Source organism: Hyalella azteca, unplaced genomic scaffold, assembly GCF_000764305.2.
Source record: "Hyalella azteca isolate HAZT.00-mixed unplaced genomic scaffold, Hazt_2.0.2 contig13981, whole genome shotgun sequence".
Classification (NCBI taxonomy): Eukaryota; Metazoa; Arthropoda; class Malacostraca; order Amphipoda; family Hyalellidae; genus Hyalella; species Hyalella azteca.
Genome location: NW_025943883.1, coordinates 43,015 through 60,441, shown reverse-complemented (window position 1 = coordinate 60,441; position 17,427 = coordinate 43,015). Strand labels below are relative to the sequence as shown.

The 17,427-nt window shown below is 39.7% G+C and overlaps 1 protein-coding gene across 1 annotated transcript in view; it reads left to right on the top strand.

Annotated features, from left to right (window-relative positions):
• The window catches only part of LOC108668408 (serine hydroxymethyltransferase), a 14,357-nt gene extending 4,156 nt beyond the window's left edge, over positions 1-10,201 (top strand). Inside the window, exons 3-10 of the mRNA XM_018155625.2 lie at positions 1,607-1,782; positions 2,416-2,516; positions 3,114-3,195; positions 4,030-4,242; positions 4,645-4,817; positions 6,360-6,534; positions 8,235-8,351; positions 9,131-10,201. Coding sequence (XP_018011114.1) covers positions 1,607-1,782; positions 2,416-2,516; positions 3,114-3,195; positions 4,030-4,242; positions 4,645-4,817; positions 6,360-6,534; positions 8,235-8,351; positions 9,131-9,294 — 1,201 coding nt within the window. The 3' untranslated portion in view covers positions 9,295-10,201. The remainder of the gene's footprint in view (positions 1-1,606; positions 1,783-2,415; positions 2,517-3,113; positions 3,196-4,029; positions 4,243-4,644; positions 4,818-6,359; positions 6,535-8,234; positions 8,352-9,130) is intronic.
• The last annotated feature ends 7,226 nt before the right edge of the window (positions 10,202-17,427 follow it).

Here is a 17,427-nt window from a genome sequence, read left to right as displayed (position 1 = left end):
GAAACTACCATCAGCAAGCGACAAGCAACAGCATCTTGCATCAGCGTGCCCAAATGAGGGCTAATAGACGGAACACGTCCAACGTTACATCCGACGACGACTCGGAGACGGAGGACGACGAAGGCGGCGCATCAGCGTGACCGTGGACTGCGACGTCCTAAACTCATCATAAGGTCATAAGGTCATAAGGTCAGCCGCTCTGCCTTCAATTTCGTAATATCCGCTCTTAGAGCGATGTCTCCCTGCTGGTCTAACCGTAGAATTTATTATGCGACCGTACTTCCGTTTAGTGGCGTTGGTATTCATCGTTGATGGCGTTACCCGAAGCTCATTGCCGTATTTTGCTGCTGTTGGTGACCGTGACTGCACCGCTTCTTCTGACGAGAATAGTGACCGTACTAAGCTGTTGACCGTACCGATGAGAATTCGTTGCGCTTGCGCAGTACCTACTCGAAAACTTGAAGCTTCTGATGGCGGGCGTTATAATCATTGTCCAACTCGCGGTCTTCTTCCATTGTCTCACGGCTGAGTCGCAGTCGGACGGTAGTGTTGATGTTGACCGTACATTAATATGTCGAAGTCGTGGCCGTCCATTGTACATTTCTGGCGTGCTCACTGGAATCGTAGCTGCCTCGGTGAGTCTAGGTTTCTCACGACATCCAAAGTTCGAAAACGGCGAAACAGCAGGTCTCGGACAAATTTACGGCCGGACCCGCGGCCGGTCTCGCGGCCGAAAGGTTTTCTTAGTGTTTTTATGGCTTTTTTTTTAGTTTTTTTTTTGTGTTTTTAATGGAACCTGTTCCTAACTGGACCTAACCTGCAAGGTTTTCGTTGATTGGCTAGGTTTTTTCTATGTTTTTAGTCCGGCGGCCGCGAGACCGGCCGCAGGTCCGGCCGTAAATTTGTCCGAGACGTCGAAACAGCCGGCCTCACGGTCGCGGCCGTCACAATGTCTGCAGACTGCAGACCGTACTCGCTTGACGGTCACCTCCGTAGAACCAACCTTTGGTGCCAATGTTAGGGCCTTTTATATTCGCTAATGTCGCCCACACTTAACAAATACCCTCGAAGTGACGCCGCGACAGTTTCGAAATCCGCAAGAGTCAGCTGTTTGATGCCCTCGCCATTCCAAACTATAAACAAAACCTCGGTCTCACGGTCTCGAGAACAATAGCGTCTTGGACAAGCTTTACACAGTTTCAACTGCTTTCACAGTTTCTATAGCCTTCTCACTCTTCACAACATAGCAATTTTCAATACCGTATTATAGTATAAAATAGTCAGAATTACCTATGCTGTATTCACTAGCGTAGTGTAGAAAATCTAGATGCATTGAAACCAAGTTTCTGAAATTCGAAAAATTTATGTACTCTGTTATCATGTTGAATGTTCTAATAAGTAATATAATTAGAAGATGATAATTTTATCCAGGTGTGCAAGTTACGTATTTCATACCGTATACCAGTTTTTAGGTATCCAGTTTCATTTTAGTTCAAAAAGAAAAAAACAGCTCGGGCAGCAGCAATAATGACTTAACTCTTCCTGTTCTCTCGTATTGCTTCTGTACTTTTAAAAAAGCATTTCTCACACATATATCTCTTGGCAGGTACTACGGAGGTAATGAGTTCATCGATCAAGTGGAGTCTCTGTGCCAGCAGAGATGTCTGGCAGCGTTTGGTCTTGATCCTGAGAAGTGGGGAGTGAACGTACAGCCTTACTCGGGGTCTCCTGCTAACTTTGCTGTGTACACTGCACTGGTGGGGCCGCATGGCAGGATTATGGGTCAGTACCACACAGAGGGAGAGATAAAAATAATGTAATATAATGGTAATAGTGTTGACTAGGATGGTAATATTACCTAGTATTATATATTAATCTACTGACCCATAATCCTGAATGGCTGGTACAGTATATGGGTCAGTACCACACACAAGGGGAGATGATAATAACATAATATAGTGGTAATAGTGTTGACTAGGGTATATATATAGTGGCATATTGACGATTCTTAACCACTTGGCCAGACTGTCAATTTCCACCAGAATTGTCGCAATTAGTTGCAGTTCTTGAACCCGCAACTCGCTGTTGTGCGGTGAGGAATGGTAATCTTAACCACATGGCCAATGGCCAATAAGACTGCAGTTGACCACATTTATTTTGCCAGAACTTAGCAGATTTCTCAGGTATAGACTGTGTGTGATAATCTCTCTACCCACTTATAATTACAATCTATGTGTCTACAAAATGAAGTTTTGATCTCAGTTTTGTTGCCTCTGTATGTAAATAAGCTTTCATATTCAAAGTGGAGGGTTTATTTTTAATCTTTAAATTTGTCAGTTACTCTCAGGAAAATCAATTTGATTACTTATTTTTGTTGTCAATTCTTTATTTATAAAAGCTTGATTTCTTTGGCAGGCCTGGACTTGCCTGACGGAGGGCATCTGACGCACGGTTTCTACACGACTACCAAGAAAGTGTCGGCGACTTCAATATTTTTTGAGTCCATGCCTTACAAGGTATCTATGCTACTGCTGGTAGCTTCGTCCCGTCAAAATAACATGTTTTCTCTCATGATCATAAATTATATTGATGTGACACTCGAAGAAATAAGTGAGACTTGTCCAAATAATGATGCACATAACACACTTAGAAATGAGTGAGACTTGTCCCAATAGCAATGTACATAACACTTGGAGAAATTGCTGAGACTTGTTACAATAGTTGCACATAACATGCTGAGAAATGATTGAGACTTGTCCCAATAGCGATGCACTTTTTGTCTTGTGTGGGTCATCCTGATCCAGTTTCATCCTGTACAAGGGGAAATTCGTGCTATATGTGGAAAATGTGTCAAAATTTGGACAATTTGACCCGTTCATTTCGTTTATGTATACCGTCATCTGTGATATTTCGGACCTATCAACCAACACTGTGGTTCCAGCTGCAGGTAGCTATCAGCCATCTTATTTGAAGCACTCGATTAATTTTAGTCAGGAATTGATTTTTTATTTTACTTGAGTAAAATGGCTAGTTTAATTTTGGCTAGTTTTTACAATTTGATTATTGAATAACCCAAATCATGTCAGATGATTAACTGTGGGGTTTTTTGGCAGGTTGATCGTAATTCTGGGCTCATTGACTACGACAGGCTTGAAGAAAATGCCAACCTCTTCAAGCCCAACCTGATCATTGCAGGTGAGATTTATGATCCTGACAAAAATAGTTTCTCTTGTGTTAGTTTTCTGCGTTCAAAGAGATGTCGAGTTATTTAGCACTTTTTAAATTACCTGGAAGTTCTCCCTTCTACTTTTTTACTCATTTTTTTATTACAAAAATGAGTTAAGCTGGACTAGTCGATTTCGCTCATAGTTGCTCATGTGTTTATTCTGTGCCAAGAATCAGGCTTGAGGATTAATGTCATAATTGAACATTGAACAAGTTAACCAACCGAATGTTGAACTTGCACTGATCTATTCACAAGCTGTACAAAATTTGAAAACAATTAAACATTTTCTTAAATTATTTTCGATATTTTCTTTGAGTTAAGTGGAAGAATCTGCCAAATTTTTGCTGAAAGAACTCGCGTTTCTGTACCATTTGCATTTGGTTACTTATTTAACCGTTTCTTCAATGTAGAAGATCTCTATGCTATCTGAGGCTATTTAGGCAGGTATTAATGAATGATAAAGTAATACTGTTCTTTTGCATATTGGATAAGGTCCATATTTGCCTGCGTGCTAGGGTATTACTGTTCATTTGCATATTGGATAAGGTTCATTTGCTGGTCTGTTGTCTGCGTGCTAGGGTGTTGCTGTTCATTTACACACTGGATAAGGTTCATTTACTGTTCATTTGCCTGTGTGCTAGGGTATTACTGTTCATTTGCATATTGGATAAGGTTCATTTGCTGGTCTGTTGTCTGCGTGCTAGGGTATTGCTGTTCATTTACACACTGGATAAGGTTCATTTGTTGTTCATTTGCCTGTGTGCTAGGGTATTGCTCTTCATTTGCTCGTTGCTACACTGCAGGTGTAAGCTGCTACCCTCGCAGCCTGGACTACGCTCGGTTCCGTGGTATCTGTGACCAGGTGGGCGCGCTGCTGATGGCTGACATGAGCCACGTGAGTGGACTTGTCGCTGCCGGCCTGGCGCCCTCGCCCTTCGAACACTGCGACGTGGTCACCACCACCACACACAAGACGCTCAGGGGACCCAGGAGTGGCGTGATCTTCTACAGGACTGGTGGGTAGTGGTAGGAGTGGTGGGTGGTGGTAGGAGTGGTGGGTGGTGGCAGGACTGGTGGGTGGTGGCAGGGACTGGTGGGTGGTGGCAGGACTGGTGGGTGATACCGGTTTAAGCATCACATGATTTTTTCGTATCGAGGTAACGTAGCTAGTGATGATGTGGTGAAAAAACCTGATGACTTCTCTTAAGCCAACAACACTTTTCCAGGACTCACAATTCTCATTTTTTATCCAACTATCCACAATTAAATACATTGATAGGACCATCTTCACCATTTTTATAATTACTTACATTTAAATTCAATTGTTGGTCAGTAGTAGATGTTACTGTAGGTTATTTCATCACATTATTTAGTTGTTCACCTTAGACTCGTTCACTACCTTGCTACTCCTGACGCAGGCGTGAAGGGCGTAGACAAGTCAGGAGCAGCGGTGCCCTACGACTACGCCAGCAAGATCAACAGCGCTGTGTTCCCCGGGCTGCAGGGCGGCCCCCACAATCACCAGATTGCTGCCGTCGCCACTGCCATGCGACAGGCTACCACCCCAGCCTTCAAGGCCTACCAGGCGCAGGTCAGCACTCATTATCTTCACTTCAAGTGATTAGTGTTGTAGAAAATTGTATTCTTAGCTCACGCATTGCAGTAATTTCGCCATATCTAGAGCCTTTTGGGACCTTTCAAGTGCAGGTCAGCACTCATTATCGTCACTTCAAGTGATTAGTTTTGTAGCACTGATTATCTTCAGTTCATTTTGATTGGTCAAGTGAAATTGTATTCCTAGCTCTCGAATATTAGTTGTTGGTCATTCCGAGCACCGCCACCCACGACGCAAGACATAGCAGGGGCAGGTGAGCTACGAGTATCTTCAGTTCATTATAATTAGTCAGATAAAAATTGCATTTCTAGCTCTCAGATTTAGTAGTTTGCTTGAAAGTTCAACCGTTGGTCACACAACTCAAACTATCCCCAGAGGCGATGCTCAGCTTATAAGTGCATAGCTACCATTACCCTCAGAGCTACGAAATACAAGTCCAAGCAAGCTACATCAGTTTCGAAACGACTCAAAACCATAGAGCCGTATGTTTGCAGCCAGTTTTCAAGTCAGTATAATGTTCATGGATTTTCAACCCCAGCATGTCCCTACCTCCACACTTACCCTGACTCTCCACCACGTGCCCCCTCTTCTCTACCTTGCTGCAGCCAGTGAGGTTAGATTAGTTCGGGTTAGGTTTGTTTGGGCGGAGAGTCCGGGTAAGTGTGTATGTAAATCCTTGAAGACTAAACTGACATAAGCGGTGGCTGCGGACTTACTGCATCTATGATTATAAACACATAACTTTATAGGCTACTCAATCCTGTAATGTCGGCTTGCGCACCTGAAGGTATGTGAAGGTATTGGGCAATGCTAGCCACTAACATACCGTGCGTTTCTTTGCTTCCCGCCCTCCTGACCCATCTGGAGCTGGTGAGCAAGTAACACATAATTAAACTTTATATATTTTATCTGATGCATATAGGCATTCCTTGATGTATAATAGTAAAGCGATTACTCCTACTAACGGAGTCCTCACGATATATACAGGTTATTAACGGTAATAATTAATATGAAGATTCTGTTACCTAATAACGTGCAATTTTATCAAAGATGATTATCATCAACTTGAAATTTATAAGAAATGTAGTGGTAGGAATGGATATGCGAAACAAATAGTTTTCTATTTTTAATCGCTGTTTGATGATAGTTTGAATTCGAAATACCTACTATACCAATGTTTGGAATAAATAATTCTCATTTTCTGCTCACATGTCTCATTTCTTCCCCTGACTTAATACTTTTTGTCGAGTGCGCTTCTCTTTAAAATATAAATCTTAAATGCAACTTAAAATTAAAAATCGGATATTCAGCGCCTTTCAATTAAAAGCACACTTAACAGAAACCTTTTATTGTCAGTGCTTTTCATTTAGAGGTGTACCGAACATAGACCTTGTATTGTCGGCAGCTTTCATTTAAGAATCTTACTGACCTAAAACTTGAATTGTCAGCGCCTTTCCTTTAACAATTTTCCTGTCCAAATTCTTGGATTGTCACGCTATATAAAGTTTTGATGCGCAGGTGATCCGTAACGCGCAGACGTTGGCCGAAAGCTTCATGGCTGCGGGCTTGGATGTGGTCACTAAAGGCACGGACAACCACCTTGTCTGGCTCGACCTCAGGAGCTTCAAGTTGTCCGGCGCTAAGGCTGAGAAAATTCTCGAGGAGGTGTCGATTGCCGTCAATAAGAATACCGGTAATGCCAATTTCCCTACTGGCCGTACAAATTCATGCCGTCAAAAACGGTGACGTGTGTTTGTGCTCGTCAGGAGTCCTATGGGATTTCGTGATCCTAGGGGGATTGTTCCTGAGCGCCCCACCGCTGAGCTCGCGGTGTCTGACTGCAGGTCTCAGTTGTGGGGTTAAGTTATTATGTAGGTAGGATACCTTACATTAAGTTATTATGTAGGTAGGATACCTTACATTAAGTTATTATGTAGGTAGGATACCTTACATTAAGTTATTATGTAGGCAGGATTCCTTACATTTCCCTTCTCTGTCACTCTCGTGCGGGCTGTCGACCTCCCGTGTAAGCGACCTCTTGTTCGAGTGTCTTCGTTTCTGTTGCTTTTCACCTGTCCCTCCTTGTCACTTCGTCTCTTTGAGATGCTAACACTGCTTCCTTCGAGCCAGTTTCAGCGGGCTGGACAATTGAGACCTTCCGCCCCTTGTGGGTGATGATTAATTTGAGATTTTGAATAATCGAGACCTTCCGCCTTGCTGGCGATGTTCAATTTTGACCTTCGTTGCGAAATAGCCTTTATAGCTGAAGCGCTAGCAAACCATTATACTACTCGTCAAAAGCGGCTCATTACTTGTACCGTTACAATTTTCTGATTATTTTGGATTAAATACTGCTATTGTTTTTCTTTGGTCGCACTCATGTTGTTACTTCTTGAAACATATCCTTTCTATCTCTCCTTAAAATATTTCTTTCTGATCTAATTCCTAACAAAACCAATGATTTTCAGGGAAAATGGTTGGAAATTATAGACACTTGATAGTAAAGCTAAAAATTTCTGTATTTTTTGAAAAAACAATTTTTATAGAAACGTTGTTCTGCTACGATGTTATTAATAATGTGATGTACTAAAAATTTTAAATTTGAATTTTTTTTTTGCTTTAAGGAATGATGAATTTATGTTTTTGAATTGTGATTGATCGCCGTAAAAATGTAAGGATTTCTCCTAGTTTTAAAAAGCCAATTTTTCCTGGATAAAATTCCTCATTTAATATTTATAATAATTATCGCTGTCGAATAAGGTGCAAAGTCTAAAAAGCCAAAGTTACACTTATAAATTTGGCCCTCTAATAATATTCAAATAAGGCTTACAATGATCAAATAACAACACGGCCTAATGCACATATATAATTAAGTATTTAATGCAATCTTGAGGCTTGAACGATAACTGTTGAGCATGAAGCACTTCTTCATGAAGCGAGGCGGGGAGGGTCAACAACAACAACAACAACATGAAGCACTTCTTCCTGCAATCTTTTTTCTTGTCATTCCATTTATAGACGCTTCAAATGCCTGTTCAATTTGATTTTTTATCGTGGAATATTATATAGTCCGGGGACTGCATCTATAATAACGGAATGTTTCATAACCCGGAGGTTCTGCTTAATATATAATGTAATCATGTATATAATCATGAAATGTTTCAGTGCCTGTGGACTGCATATATAATCGTGGAATGTTTCAGTGCCCGGGGACTGCATATATAATCATGGAATGTTTCAGTGCCTGGGGACTGCATATATAATCATGGAATGTTTCAGTGCCTGGGGACTGCATATATAATCATGGAATGTTTCAGTGCCTGGGGACTGCATATATAATCATGGAATGTGTCAGTGCCTGGGGACTGCATATATAATCATGGAATGTTACAGTGCCCGGAGACAAGTCCGCCTTCAGTCCAGGGGGTCTGCGCATCGGCTCCCCCGCTCTTACCACGCGGGGGCTAAAGGAGGAACATTTCCAGCAGATCGTCCAATTCATTATGCAAGGTTAGAAGGAATAAATAATTTTCAGGTGCACAAATAGAGAACCATAAATCTATGGTAGGTGGGATTGTGGGTTAAGTGAACGGTGTAGTGGTAAAACGCATCTTCTATGATCTAATCATTGATGAGATCAATAACTCTGAAGCCTTAAAGAACGCTCCACTACGACACTACGGGATTAGTCGAAATTACTAGGCTTTAAGAGCGTTACAGTTCTTGAGTTAGGATATGAATGAGCGGTTGGAACCTCCAGAGAACTCCGAATTATGAGATGATAAGAACTCGTGCGTGGAATATTCACGAACATTCCTCCTCATGCGATGAGAGTATATATATTTCATGTACTGACCTATATATAATGATTTATGTCCAATGATTTATGAAATAGGTCGAAAATGGCATCGTATTTTTAAGCTGAGCAGCTCCTCCGCAAAGCTCGACTTGTTTAGCGTTGACAGATCAATGGTGAAGGCAAATCCCTTATCATTGTCGGGGTTATTATTCAAGGTTGACACGGATACTACGTTATCTTCAGTCTCAGGACTATATGTGATTCGATGGTGAGGTCAATAGTCAATACCAGACATATTATTGACAATGATTCGTTGGGGAGGCGCACACTACGCTATTTTGGTTGATACAATCCGTTGGGAAAGGCACATACTACGCTATTTTGGTTGATACCATTCGTTGGGGAGGCGCATACTACGCTATTTTTGGCTGCGTTATTTCAAGGGCCAAATTTTGATGATGATCACACATAACTTACGTTTTTTCTGCAGCGTTCGAGGTGGCCAAGACAGTGCAGGCGGCGTCAGGGCCGTCGCTTGCGGCCTGGAACCAGACGCTCCAGGACGCCGTCTACCAAGCCAAGCTCGCCGACATTAGGGAGAAAGTCGAAACCTTCGCACAAGCCTTTCCTATGCCAGGACTCGAATCTTTCTAGCTCAAGTGCAGCCAATAACATTGCATTTTGTGCACAAATTTATTAGTGTACTCTCTTATGTGCAAGTATTCTTGCACAAGTTAATCCAATCATTCAAATTATGCATGGGAAATGCTATCAATGACATTTTAATTAGTACCCGAATCTACTTTAGTGCTTCCAATAAATAACTAGAATACTTGATGCGAAGAATTTTGGAGCTCGAGTAACGCCGTAAATTTACAAATTATTATTAGTTGTCTTATAATCGTTCAGTGCCATGACTTTAGTCAGTGCCAGGTCGTGCCAATATTTTCTGGAAACATCAGCTCGGGTCGAATCCGTTAAGCTTTATCCCAATGAGCGAATTAACTTGAGTAGGTAGGCTTGAATTTGTCTTAAATTTATTGTTCGATAGGGGTTCAATTTAAGCCACTATTGTGTTCAATATCTCTGCTGACAATGGTTAAGTTATGCTACACTATCTCGATAAAACCACTATTTTTGATTCTGTTTATAATTAGTGTCGTAAATTTATTGTATCTGCGTCAACAAGTTGCTGCATTCAGGATTCCGGTCTGCATCATTAGATTGAGTCTCCATTTTCCATTCATTGTTTACTATCGAGAATCACTTGTTAGTGGAGCGCGGTAAGCTCACGGCCAAGCTTTCTTCGATGCCTTCCCACACGGTGAACAGTTGCTCAGGTAGTCAGTTCATCCATTGAATCTTGTTATATTGCATTTTTGTCATGTCTTGCTGCAGCTTCTATTTATTCGCTTGCTATTTGCGTTGAAATAATGACCAGTTTTAAACAAAATATAAACGCGATAAATTTGCTGGGAAAGATTTATCTATAATTTGCATTTATTCACATGTTTGCAATATAATTTGGACCATATTTTCATAATTTCTTATTTATTCGCTTGCTATTTGCGTTGAAATAATGACCAGTTTTAAACAAAATATAAACGCGATAAATTTGCTGGGAAAGATTTATCTATAATTTGCATTTATTCACATGTTTGCAATATAATTTGGACCATATTTTCATAATTTCTTCATTGATTCACTGCGTAAATAGCGAGATGGTGTTTCTTTACCATCAATTTATTAATTTGTTAGGCCTAAAGCAAACTGAGCGGGACTAATAAGCCTCATTTTACATGCAACGCACAACTTTTAACAGAATATTTGATCGACTATTTTAGTTAAGGTTCAAATGAGAAGAGAAAAGTGGTAAAAAAAGGAAAAGTGGTAAGTGATTTTTTCACAAGGTTGTTGAAATCCGCGTTATACTCTTTCGGAGGCCGCTGTCATTAAGTGCGGAAGCTCGAGCTGCAACATTATATATTTGCTTGGTTGTTCCGTCCAACTACAAGTAATAGTCATGAAACTATAGTACGTAGTTGTCCTCAAATTTGTAACATTCGAAGGGAAATGAAGTAATATTGAATAATTTTATTTATGCGGTAATAAATGATTTTAAAAACAATTAGATAATAATAAACTTCTGAAAAAAGTGCTTCTATTTGACGAACAACTTTAGAGACCTGAGGTGGCGTGAGACATTTGTGTTCGATGCTTCACTTATCATAAATGACAGCTGTTCTGTGATACAAAGTGCCTTTATCGTTCATCATTTCTATGCATTTTCTCAGTAGAAATGTGTTTACATTAACAACAGGGTGTCACCCTCAAGTGGCTGGGCTTAAGGTACGATTATTTAATGCTGAATGTGAATAATGAAGCCTTTTTACGTTTCATTTATTCTTTTCCAACTCACTTTCTAGTCGAAAATGAGAGAACAGCCCCGCGTCACCCTCACGAGGCAGGAGGATAACAGCCCCGCGTCACCGTCACGAGGATAACTGCCCCGCGTCACCCTCACGAGGCGGGAGGATAACAGCCCAGCGTCACCGTCACGAGGCGGGAGGATAACAGCCCAGCGTCACCCTCACGAGGCGGGAGGATAATAGCCCAGCGTCACCCGCACGAGGCGGGAGGATAACAGCCCAGCGTCACCGTCACGAGGCGGGAGGATAACAGCCCAGCGTCACCCTCACGAGGCAGGAGGATAACAGCCCCGCGTCACCCTCACGAGGCAGGAGGATAACAGCCCCGCGTCACCGTCACGAGGCAGGAGGATAACAGCCCAGCGCCACCGTCACGAGGCAGGAGGATAACAGCCCCGTGTCACCCTCACGAGGCAGGAGGATAACAGCCCCGCGTCACCGTCACGAGGCAGGAGGATAACAGCCCCGTGTCACCGTCACGAGGCGGAAGGATAACAGCCCACCGTCGTGTCACCCAACATTTCTGAAAAGGAAGGTATATTCGTTACAATGCGATTATTATCAAGTAATTACATTACTAAAAGAATAATAATTAACAAATTAACACATAGTTAAGACGTTATTTAATGGCTGTAAACCGGATTCCCTCCACAGCTCACCAGGTTTCCGCATGGACGACATAGAATTCATATACTGAATACATGAATTTATAATATTGGCTAATTATACTCATCAATTCCACTGCGTTGTTCACGTAAACCTGCAAAATAAATTCGGTATAAAAAAAATTGGTCGTAATTCTACGTATTCATATAAATGCTATGAATAAGTAGTGCTTCTTCACAGCTGATTAAATACTGAAACTAATAACAGGATGGACATAAATTTCATCAATAATGAGTGTAAATAAGCAAGATTAGCCGTGAAAGTAGTCATTATCATTTTCTAATCTCGAAACCAATAAAATTGAAAACAATCAAATACGAGTGCGGCACGCAAAGATTGAGATAAATGTGCAAATACAGGCAGAAAATGAAACTGTTATTCTTTTTACCACCGACAGGTGATTGCCTGCATTACCACGCAGGTGAAAGAGAGTGAAATAAATATTATTCGCTCCGTAGACTAACACGCTTTATGCCTTCGACAGTAAACAAAAGGTGACAGTTAACAAAAACCGAGTTACTTTTAAATTCCCGGTACTTTCTCTCTGGCTATTGAGGGTTTGTGCATTAAATTGGTAGGCAAAAATACAGTTTTGTACGGGGTACACACTATCCATCAAAAACAGTTGTAATACATTAACAAATCACGAGATGAAAGAAATTAATTACAATAGCCCAGTAACTACCCAGTAAATTGATAAAAAAATTTATGTGGTGCTCAACTTGTAAGTAGGTATGCACAAATAAGAGCCATATATGGTAAAAATAATAATTTTTGAACGTCTAAACGGTCGTTCAGGCGAAAAACATGTACTAATTGGGCCAACAGATAAGCTGATAAAAATAATCTACATACCATCACTATAGCATAACCCGACATCACACTCTAACGCGGCATCACAGCCTCTAACTTGCCAGGACATACTCCTGCTCATATCTTAACCCCACGGCAAATTTTCCAGCCTCCCAGCACAGTTTCAAACCGAAAACATCTTACATACGTATACTTACGTACGTATCCTTACCTAGCACCACATATTCTAACCTCTCGGCACTAACCCTATTTTCTAAGCAAGTTTCCTAGCGCCCAAGCACATACTCTAACCTCTTAGTAAATACATGACACAAATGCGACGAAACAGCTACTGTACCTATCAAGCGCAATATATAAATTTGGCATGAAAGGAATAAAACATTCTTGCAAGCAAACTTGAAATGCCGAGATTAAATGTTATTCATCATTACGCCAACAAATATTGTTCTGGCCTTTCATGACAACCCTTCTTTTTAATTTCCTCGCAGGCAGAACAGGAAACGAGAAGTTGACAAGGCGTCAAACATCTCTCGATTCCGCGACAGAAAAATAAACGTGAGAAAGTGCCAAGTTGTTACCGTGTCACGAAAATTGTCACGTCACCACAACCATATAAAAAATATCACAAAAAATTGTACAACAAACTTTAAGCCAAGAAAATCGACAAACTAGAAAATTTGGTTATTTATTCTTCATGATTAAGGACTTACAAGGAAACTGCATTAACTGTCGATGCACAATTAATGACGGTTGTCGGTAACGAGAGCGGGAGACGGGCGTTGCGGATGGAGGGTGTCGGTTTGACAGGCGCTCATTAACGGGTTTTAACTAATTTGAGACGCCGAACCGACAGCGCGCCGCCCACTTCCGAGGCTGATCAATTCCTGGGCCAGCCGCGCCCTTATATTCTCCCTGAATTAAGTTTAATATGAATTATTACTTTGGAATGTAAGTTGAGCTTTAAATAAAAGTCATCTCTAGATTTCTGTAGCACTTTTGTTTCGACGACTTTTGGGATTCATATTATGGTTTTACGAATAAAAAACATTCAAGGCTGAAAATTTTAGAGAAAAGGTTACTTTAAGTATTCGCAAAACATCCCATACTATTTGAAACACTTCAGTTTTTAATGTACCGTACAAGACAAATGACAACAATAAGGAAAACTGCCACTTCAAATTACATTTTGCTACTTACCAGTAAAACAGCGATTAAAGTAGTGAGAATCTTACATTTTGATCATATAAAAGTAAATTTAGGCTTTTAATTCAGTATGTAATTAAAAGAGGTTATAACAAGATAGCAGGGAGTTAGAGACTGAACCTGAAGCGATACAAGAAGACAAAATTTGTAATCGGAAATGGAAAAAATTTATGCGAAGATTGAAAAAATGCATATGAAGATAAATAGGCGTCGTTTATTAGACCTATTCAAGAAATAAACTATGAACTTGGAACGAACAGCACGACAAACTTTCGTAGTTTAAATGAAACATAACGCGACGCAACGAATAGTGAAAATATTCAAACAAATTCAAAATTTAGTAGAAGAAACATAGAAAGGACAACTATAACATATCTTATCTAAGACCAAGAATTTCTAGTGAAAATAAAATAAGAAATGAAGACAATGTAAAATGTGCTAGCGGAATATTATGCAATAAAGCGATTGGCTGAGATAGAAATAATAGCTAAAAAATACTAAAGCGTGGTAGATAGAAATAATAAAAAATTAACTTGGTACCCTAAATTGCAACCGAAGAAATATACAAAGAAGAAGGTGAAATTTATCCGTAAACTAAATTTCACCCTCTTCTTTGTATATTTCTTCGGTTGCGACGAGACGTTATCCTACGAATTTGAGATGGAAGGGAATTTCAACGGAATATCAAGCAACTTGAAAAAAAATTGAACTCTTCACAAAGAAAAATGGGAGCAGTTATCCCACAACGGCGAGAAGGGGGGAGCACGCAACGGAATACCCAGTGAAATGCATAAAAAATTGAACTCTTGAACCTGATAAAAAAATAAAGGGTGAAATCGGAAAAAAGTTCGCGAAGGGGGGACCCGGACGGCCGTGGGAGGTGCCGCTTCCGCCGGCGGGGCGAAGGGCGGACGCGCAGCTGCTCGCTTCACGCCGTCCGCGGCCGCTGTCATAACGCCATTTTAATATAATCTTTGTACGGAGAATTAAATTCATTGTTGAAATAATCGATGGGTCAACTGCTTTTTAAATAAACTAGTTGATAAATAATAGTTTATAGATAAAAAATAAAAACTATTAATATATATATTTCTTACCTATTTATTATATATTTACTATCAATAAAAAATAAATAATAATTGAATAGCTAGTTGATAAATAATCAATCGATTGTATGTCTATTAGGTAATTAATCAATTGTAACTGATCACATAAAAAATAGTATATAAAGACTAAGCAGAGGTTAATTATTATCGACAAGTAGAATGAATTTTATATCAACCAGACAATCTTGTGTACCTCGAGACACTGGAATTAATTTTTGAGGCATCAATGAAACAATGAAATGGAGAAACATGCTTCATCGTTGGCTGAAACTCTGTTGAAGCAGATTTTAAAGAACTCTACGGCGGTTGGATTCGATAGTTTCACTAAAAATTACAATAACTCTACAATTACACTAATAAACCATGAAGTTGCGTTAATGGAACTGCGTTATTGCTAAGCAATATTGCGGATAAAGTAAGAAATAAGTTGCCAATGTATTTTTTTCACAAACCACTATAGGCTACAAAATAAGATAGGAATACGAACAACTGGATCGTTGTGATTACTTTTGTGGAATGATCATATGTGGAACTCCTAGACGACCATATTGATCAACCTACGTATTAACAAACAAACAATCATGCAGTTAATGGCTTAAAAATTTTCTGCTTTCTTTGCCATCATTTCCATGTCAATGTCAATACAACGAGGGAACTTTAATCGACACTTGAGGAACATCGCATCGATGTTCGCGTATTCTACCGTCTTTAATTGGATGAATGGGACCACAAAATGTACAAACTATGGCGAAAATTGAAATTAGATCACCATGCAGCCAATAAGTGTTTTATAGGTTTGCCATGCAAGGTACCGCCAATTAAGCTGATTCTTACTGAGCGAAACACTGAGATGCCCGATTTCACTGAACTTTTAGGTGCATATACATGTATATACATTAAGCGATGTCAACGCTATATTAGTATCTCAATACTGGTAACGAGAGGGTTAACCTTTCCTCTGCTTGTACATAAACCCACGTTAATACTATTCGTACCCAAAGATCTATATGAAGTATCGCGAGTTACTAAAATTGTAACTCTTTACATTAACGTGGTCAGTAGTCAATACTATTTGTATGCATGTGCCTGGTAACGAGACCTATACTGCAGAGAAAGCATTGGTTTGAAACACCGTTATAAGTCAGCGAGGCAACGCGCACTCGTAGCATAGGACAGAAAGCAATATTGATTATCAATGAATCGAATAAAATCCAGAGTTTATTCGCACTCATAAAGTTTTAGTCTGGTTGACACATTCATCATTTATGACACACTGAAATTGCCAGCGGTCTATAACGGTATGGATCCTTGGTTCAGAATTTCAAGCGATTTATTAATCGATATCGTGATAAATAATGATAAATAAGTTGTAATAGTGATAAAGCGTGGGTGCGATAAATATTAGGTATTTTTAATCATTTAAAGTAAGCTAACATTGATCGCTGAACGAATAAAAGACAGAACGAGTAGGTCAATATATTTACAAAGACACTTCATGCCAACTATCTTTATACAATTAGAAAAGAACAAAGAAGAGATAATTAGAATTATGAGAGAAATGACGAGTAAATAATGGAACAAACTATCATTGTAGAGAAACATTCTGACCATTCAGCACAGAATGTTTGAAAATGTGCACAAATGTTCACAAAAACCACAAAACATGATATGGGTGTTGCGTATCGCGACGTATAATAGACAGATAATTATATAATCATATAATACAGTTGCCGGTCGAGCAATTGTCAATGGAGTATTAATTAAAAAAATACTCGGAACAGTCGGGTTTATTTTGCACAGTTTATAAAATATATATTGAGGAAGGGAATACTCGAAAAATTGTGATTATTAGCACAGTAAGGCACAAGTAGAAGTAGGATATTCACGTCAGTCACTCACACCTTGGAAATATTCTCAGCCATTAATGTCGAAATACTGTCTTGTAGCAACCACAGCTCACAGACGTAATATATACAATAAGCTCATAGAAAATATAATAAAAAAGTTAAATACTATTAACTCTAAGAGAATCCGTTAAAAAAAATAAAGCAAACGAACCCGAATAGTTCGCAGTGTTAGGTACGGCAAGGGAGCGAAAGATGCTAATTCTGAAAAAAATTCTCATTCATTCCAGAAGCATAAAAAATCGATAGTATAAAAAATTCGTCCGTTCAGATATCTTCGTTCATTGGTAAATCCTAAGTAAACTTTGTTAATAATAAACATTAGATGTTGATTGGTCGACCGAACTGAAGAGCGACGCCCATACTAGCAGCCAAAGCACGAATCCAGACGGCTTATAGACGAGCGTTTTTTTCGCATAAGGAATTTTAAACAGATTTGTGTACGTGCGTGGAACGTGTTGGAGCTTTGATTTATTTTCAATGGCAACCCATTCACGGTGTTTTTCTCAATAGGTTCACGAAAGTTTTTATCACAGTTCGGTACGGGGAGGTAGTAGCACATGCCAAACAGCTGCCGATGAGCTGCATGCGCGGGCTGAACTAAAAAACGAACACATCATAAAAGATGTATGGAGAATACAGAGAGAATAAGAAATAGGTACACAC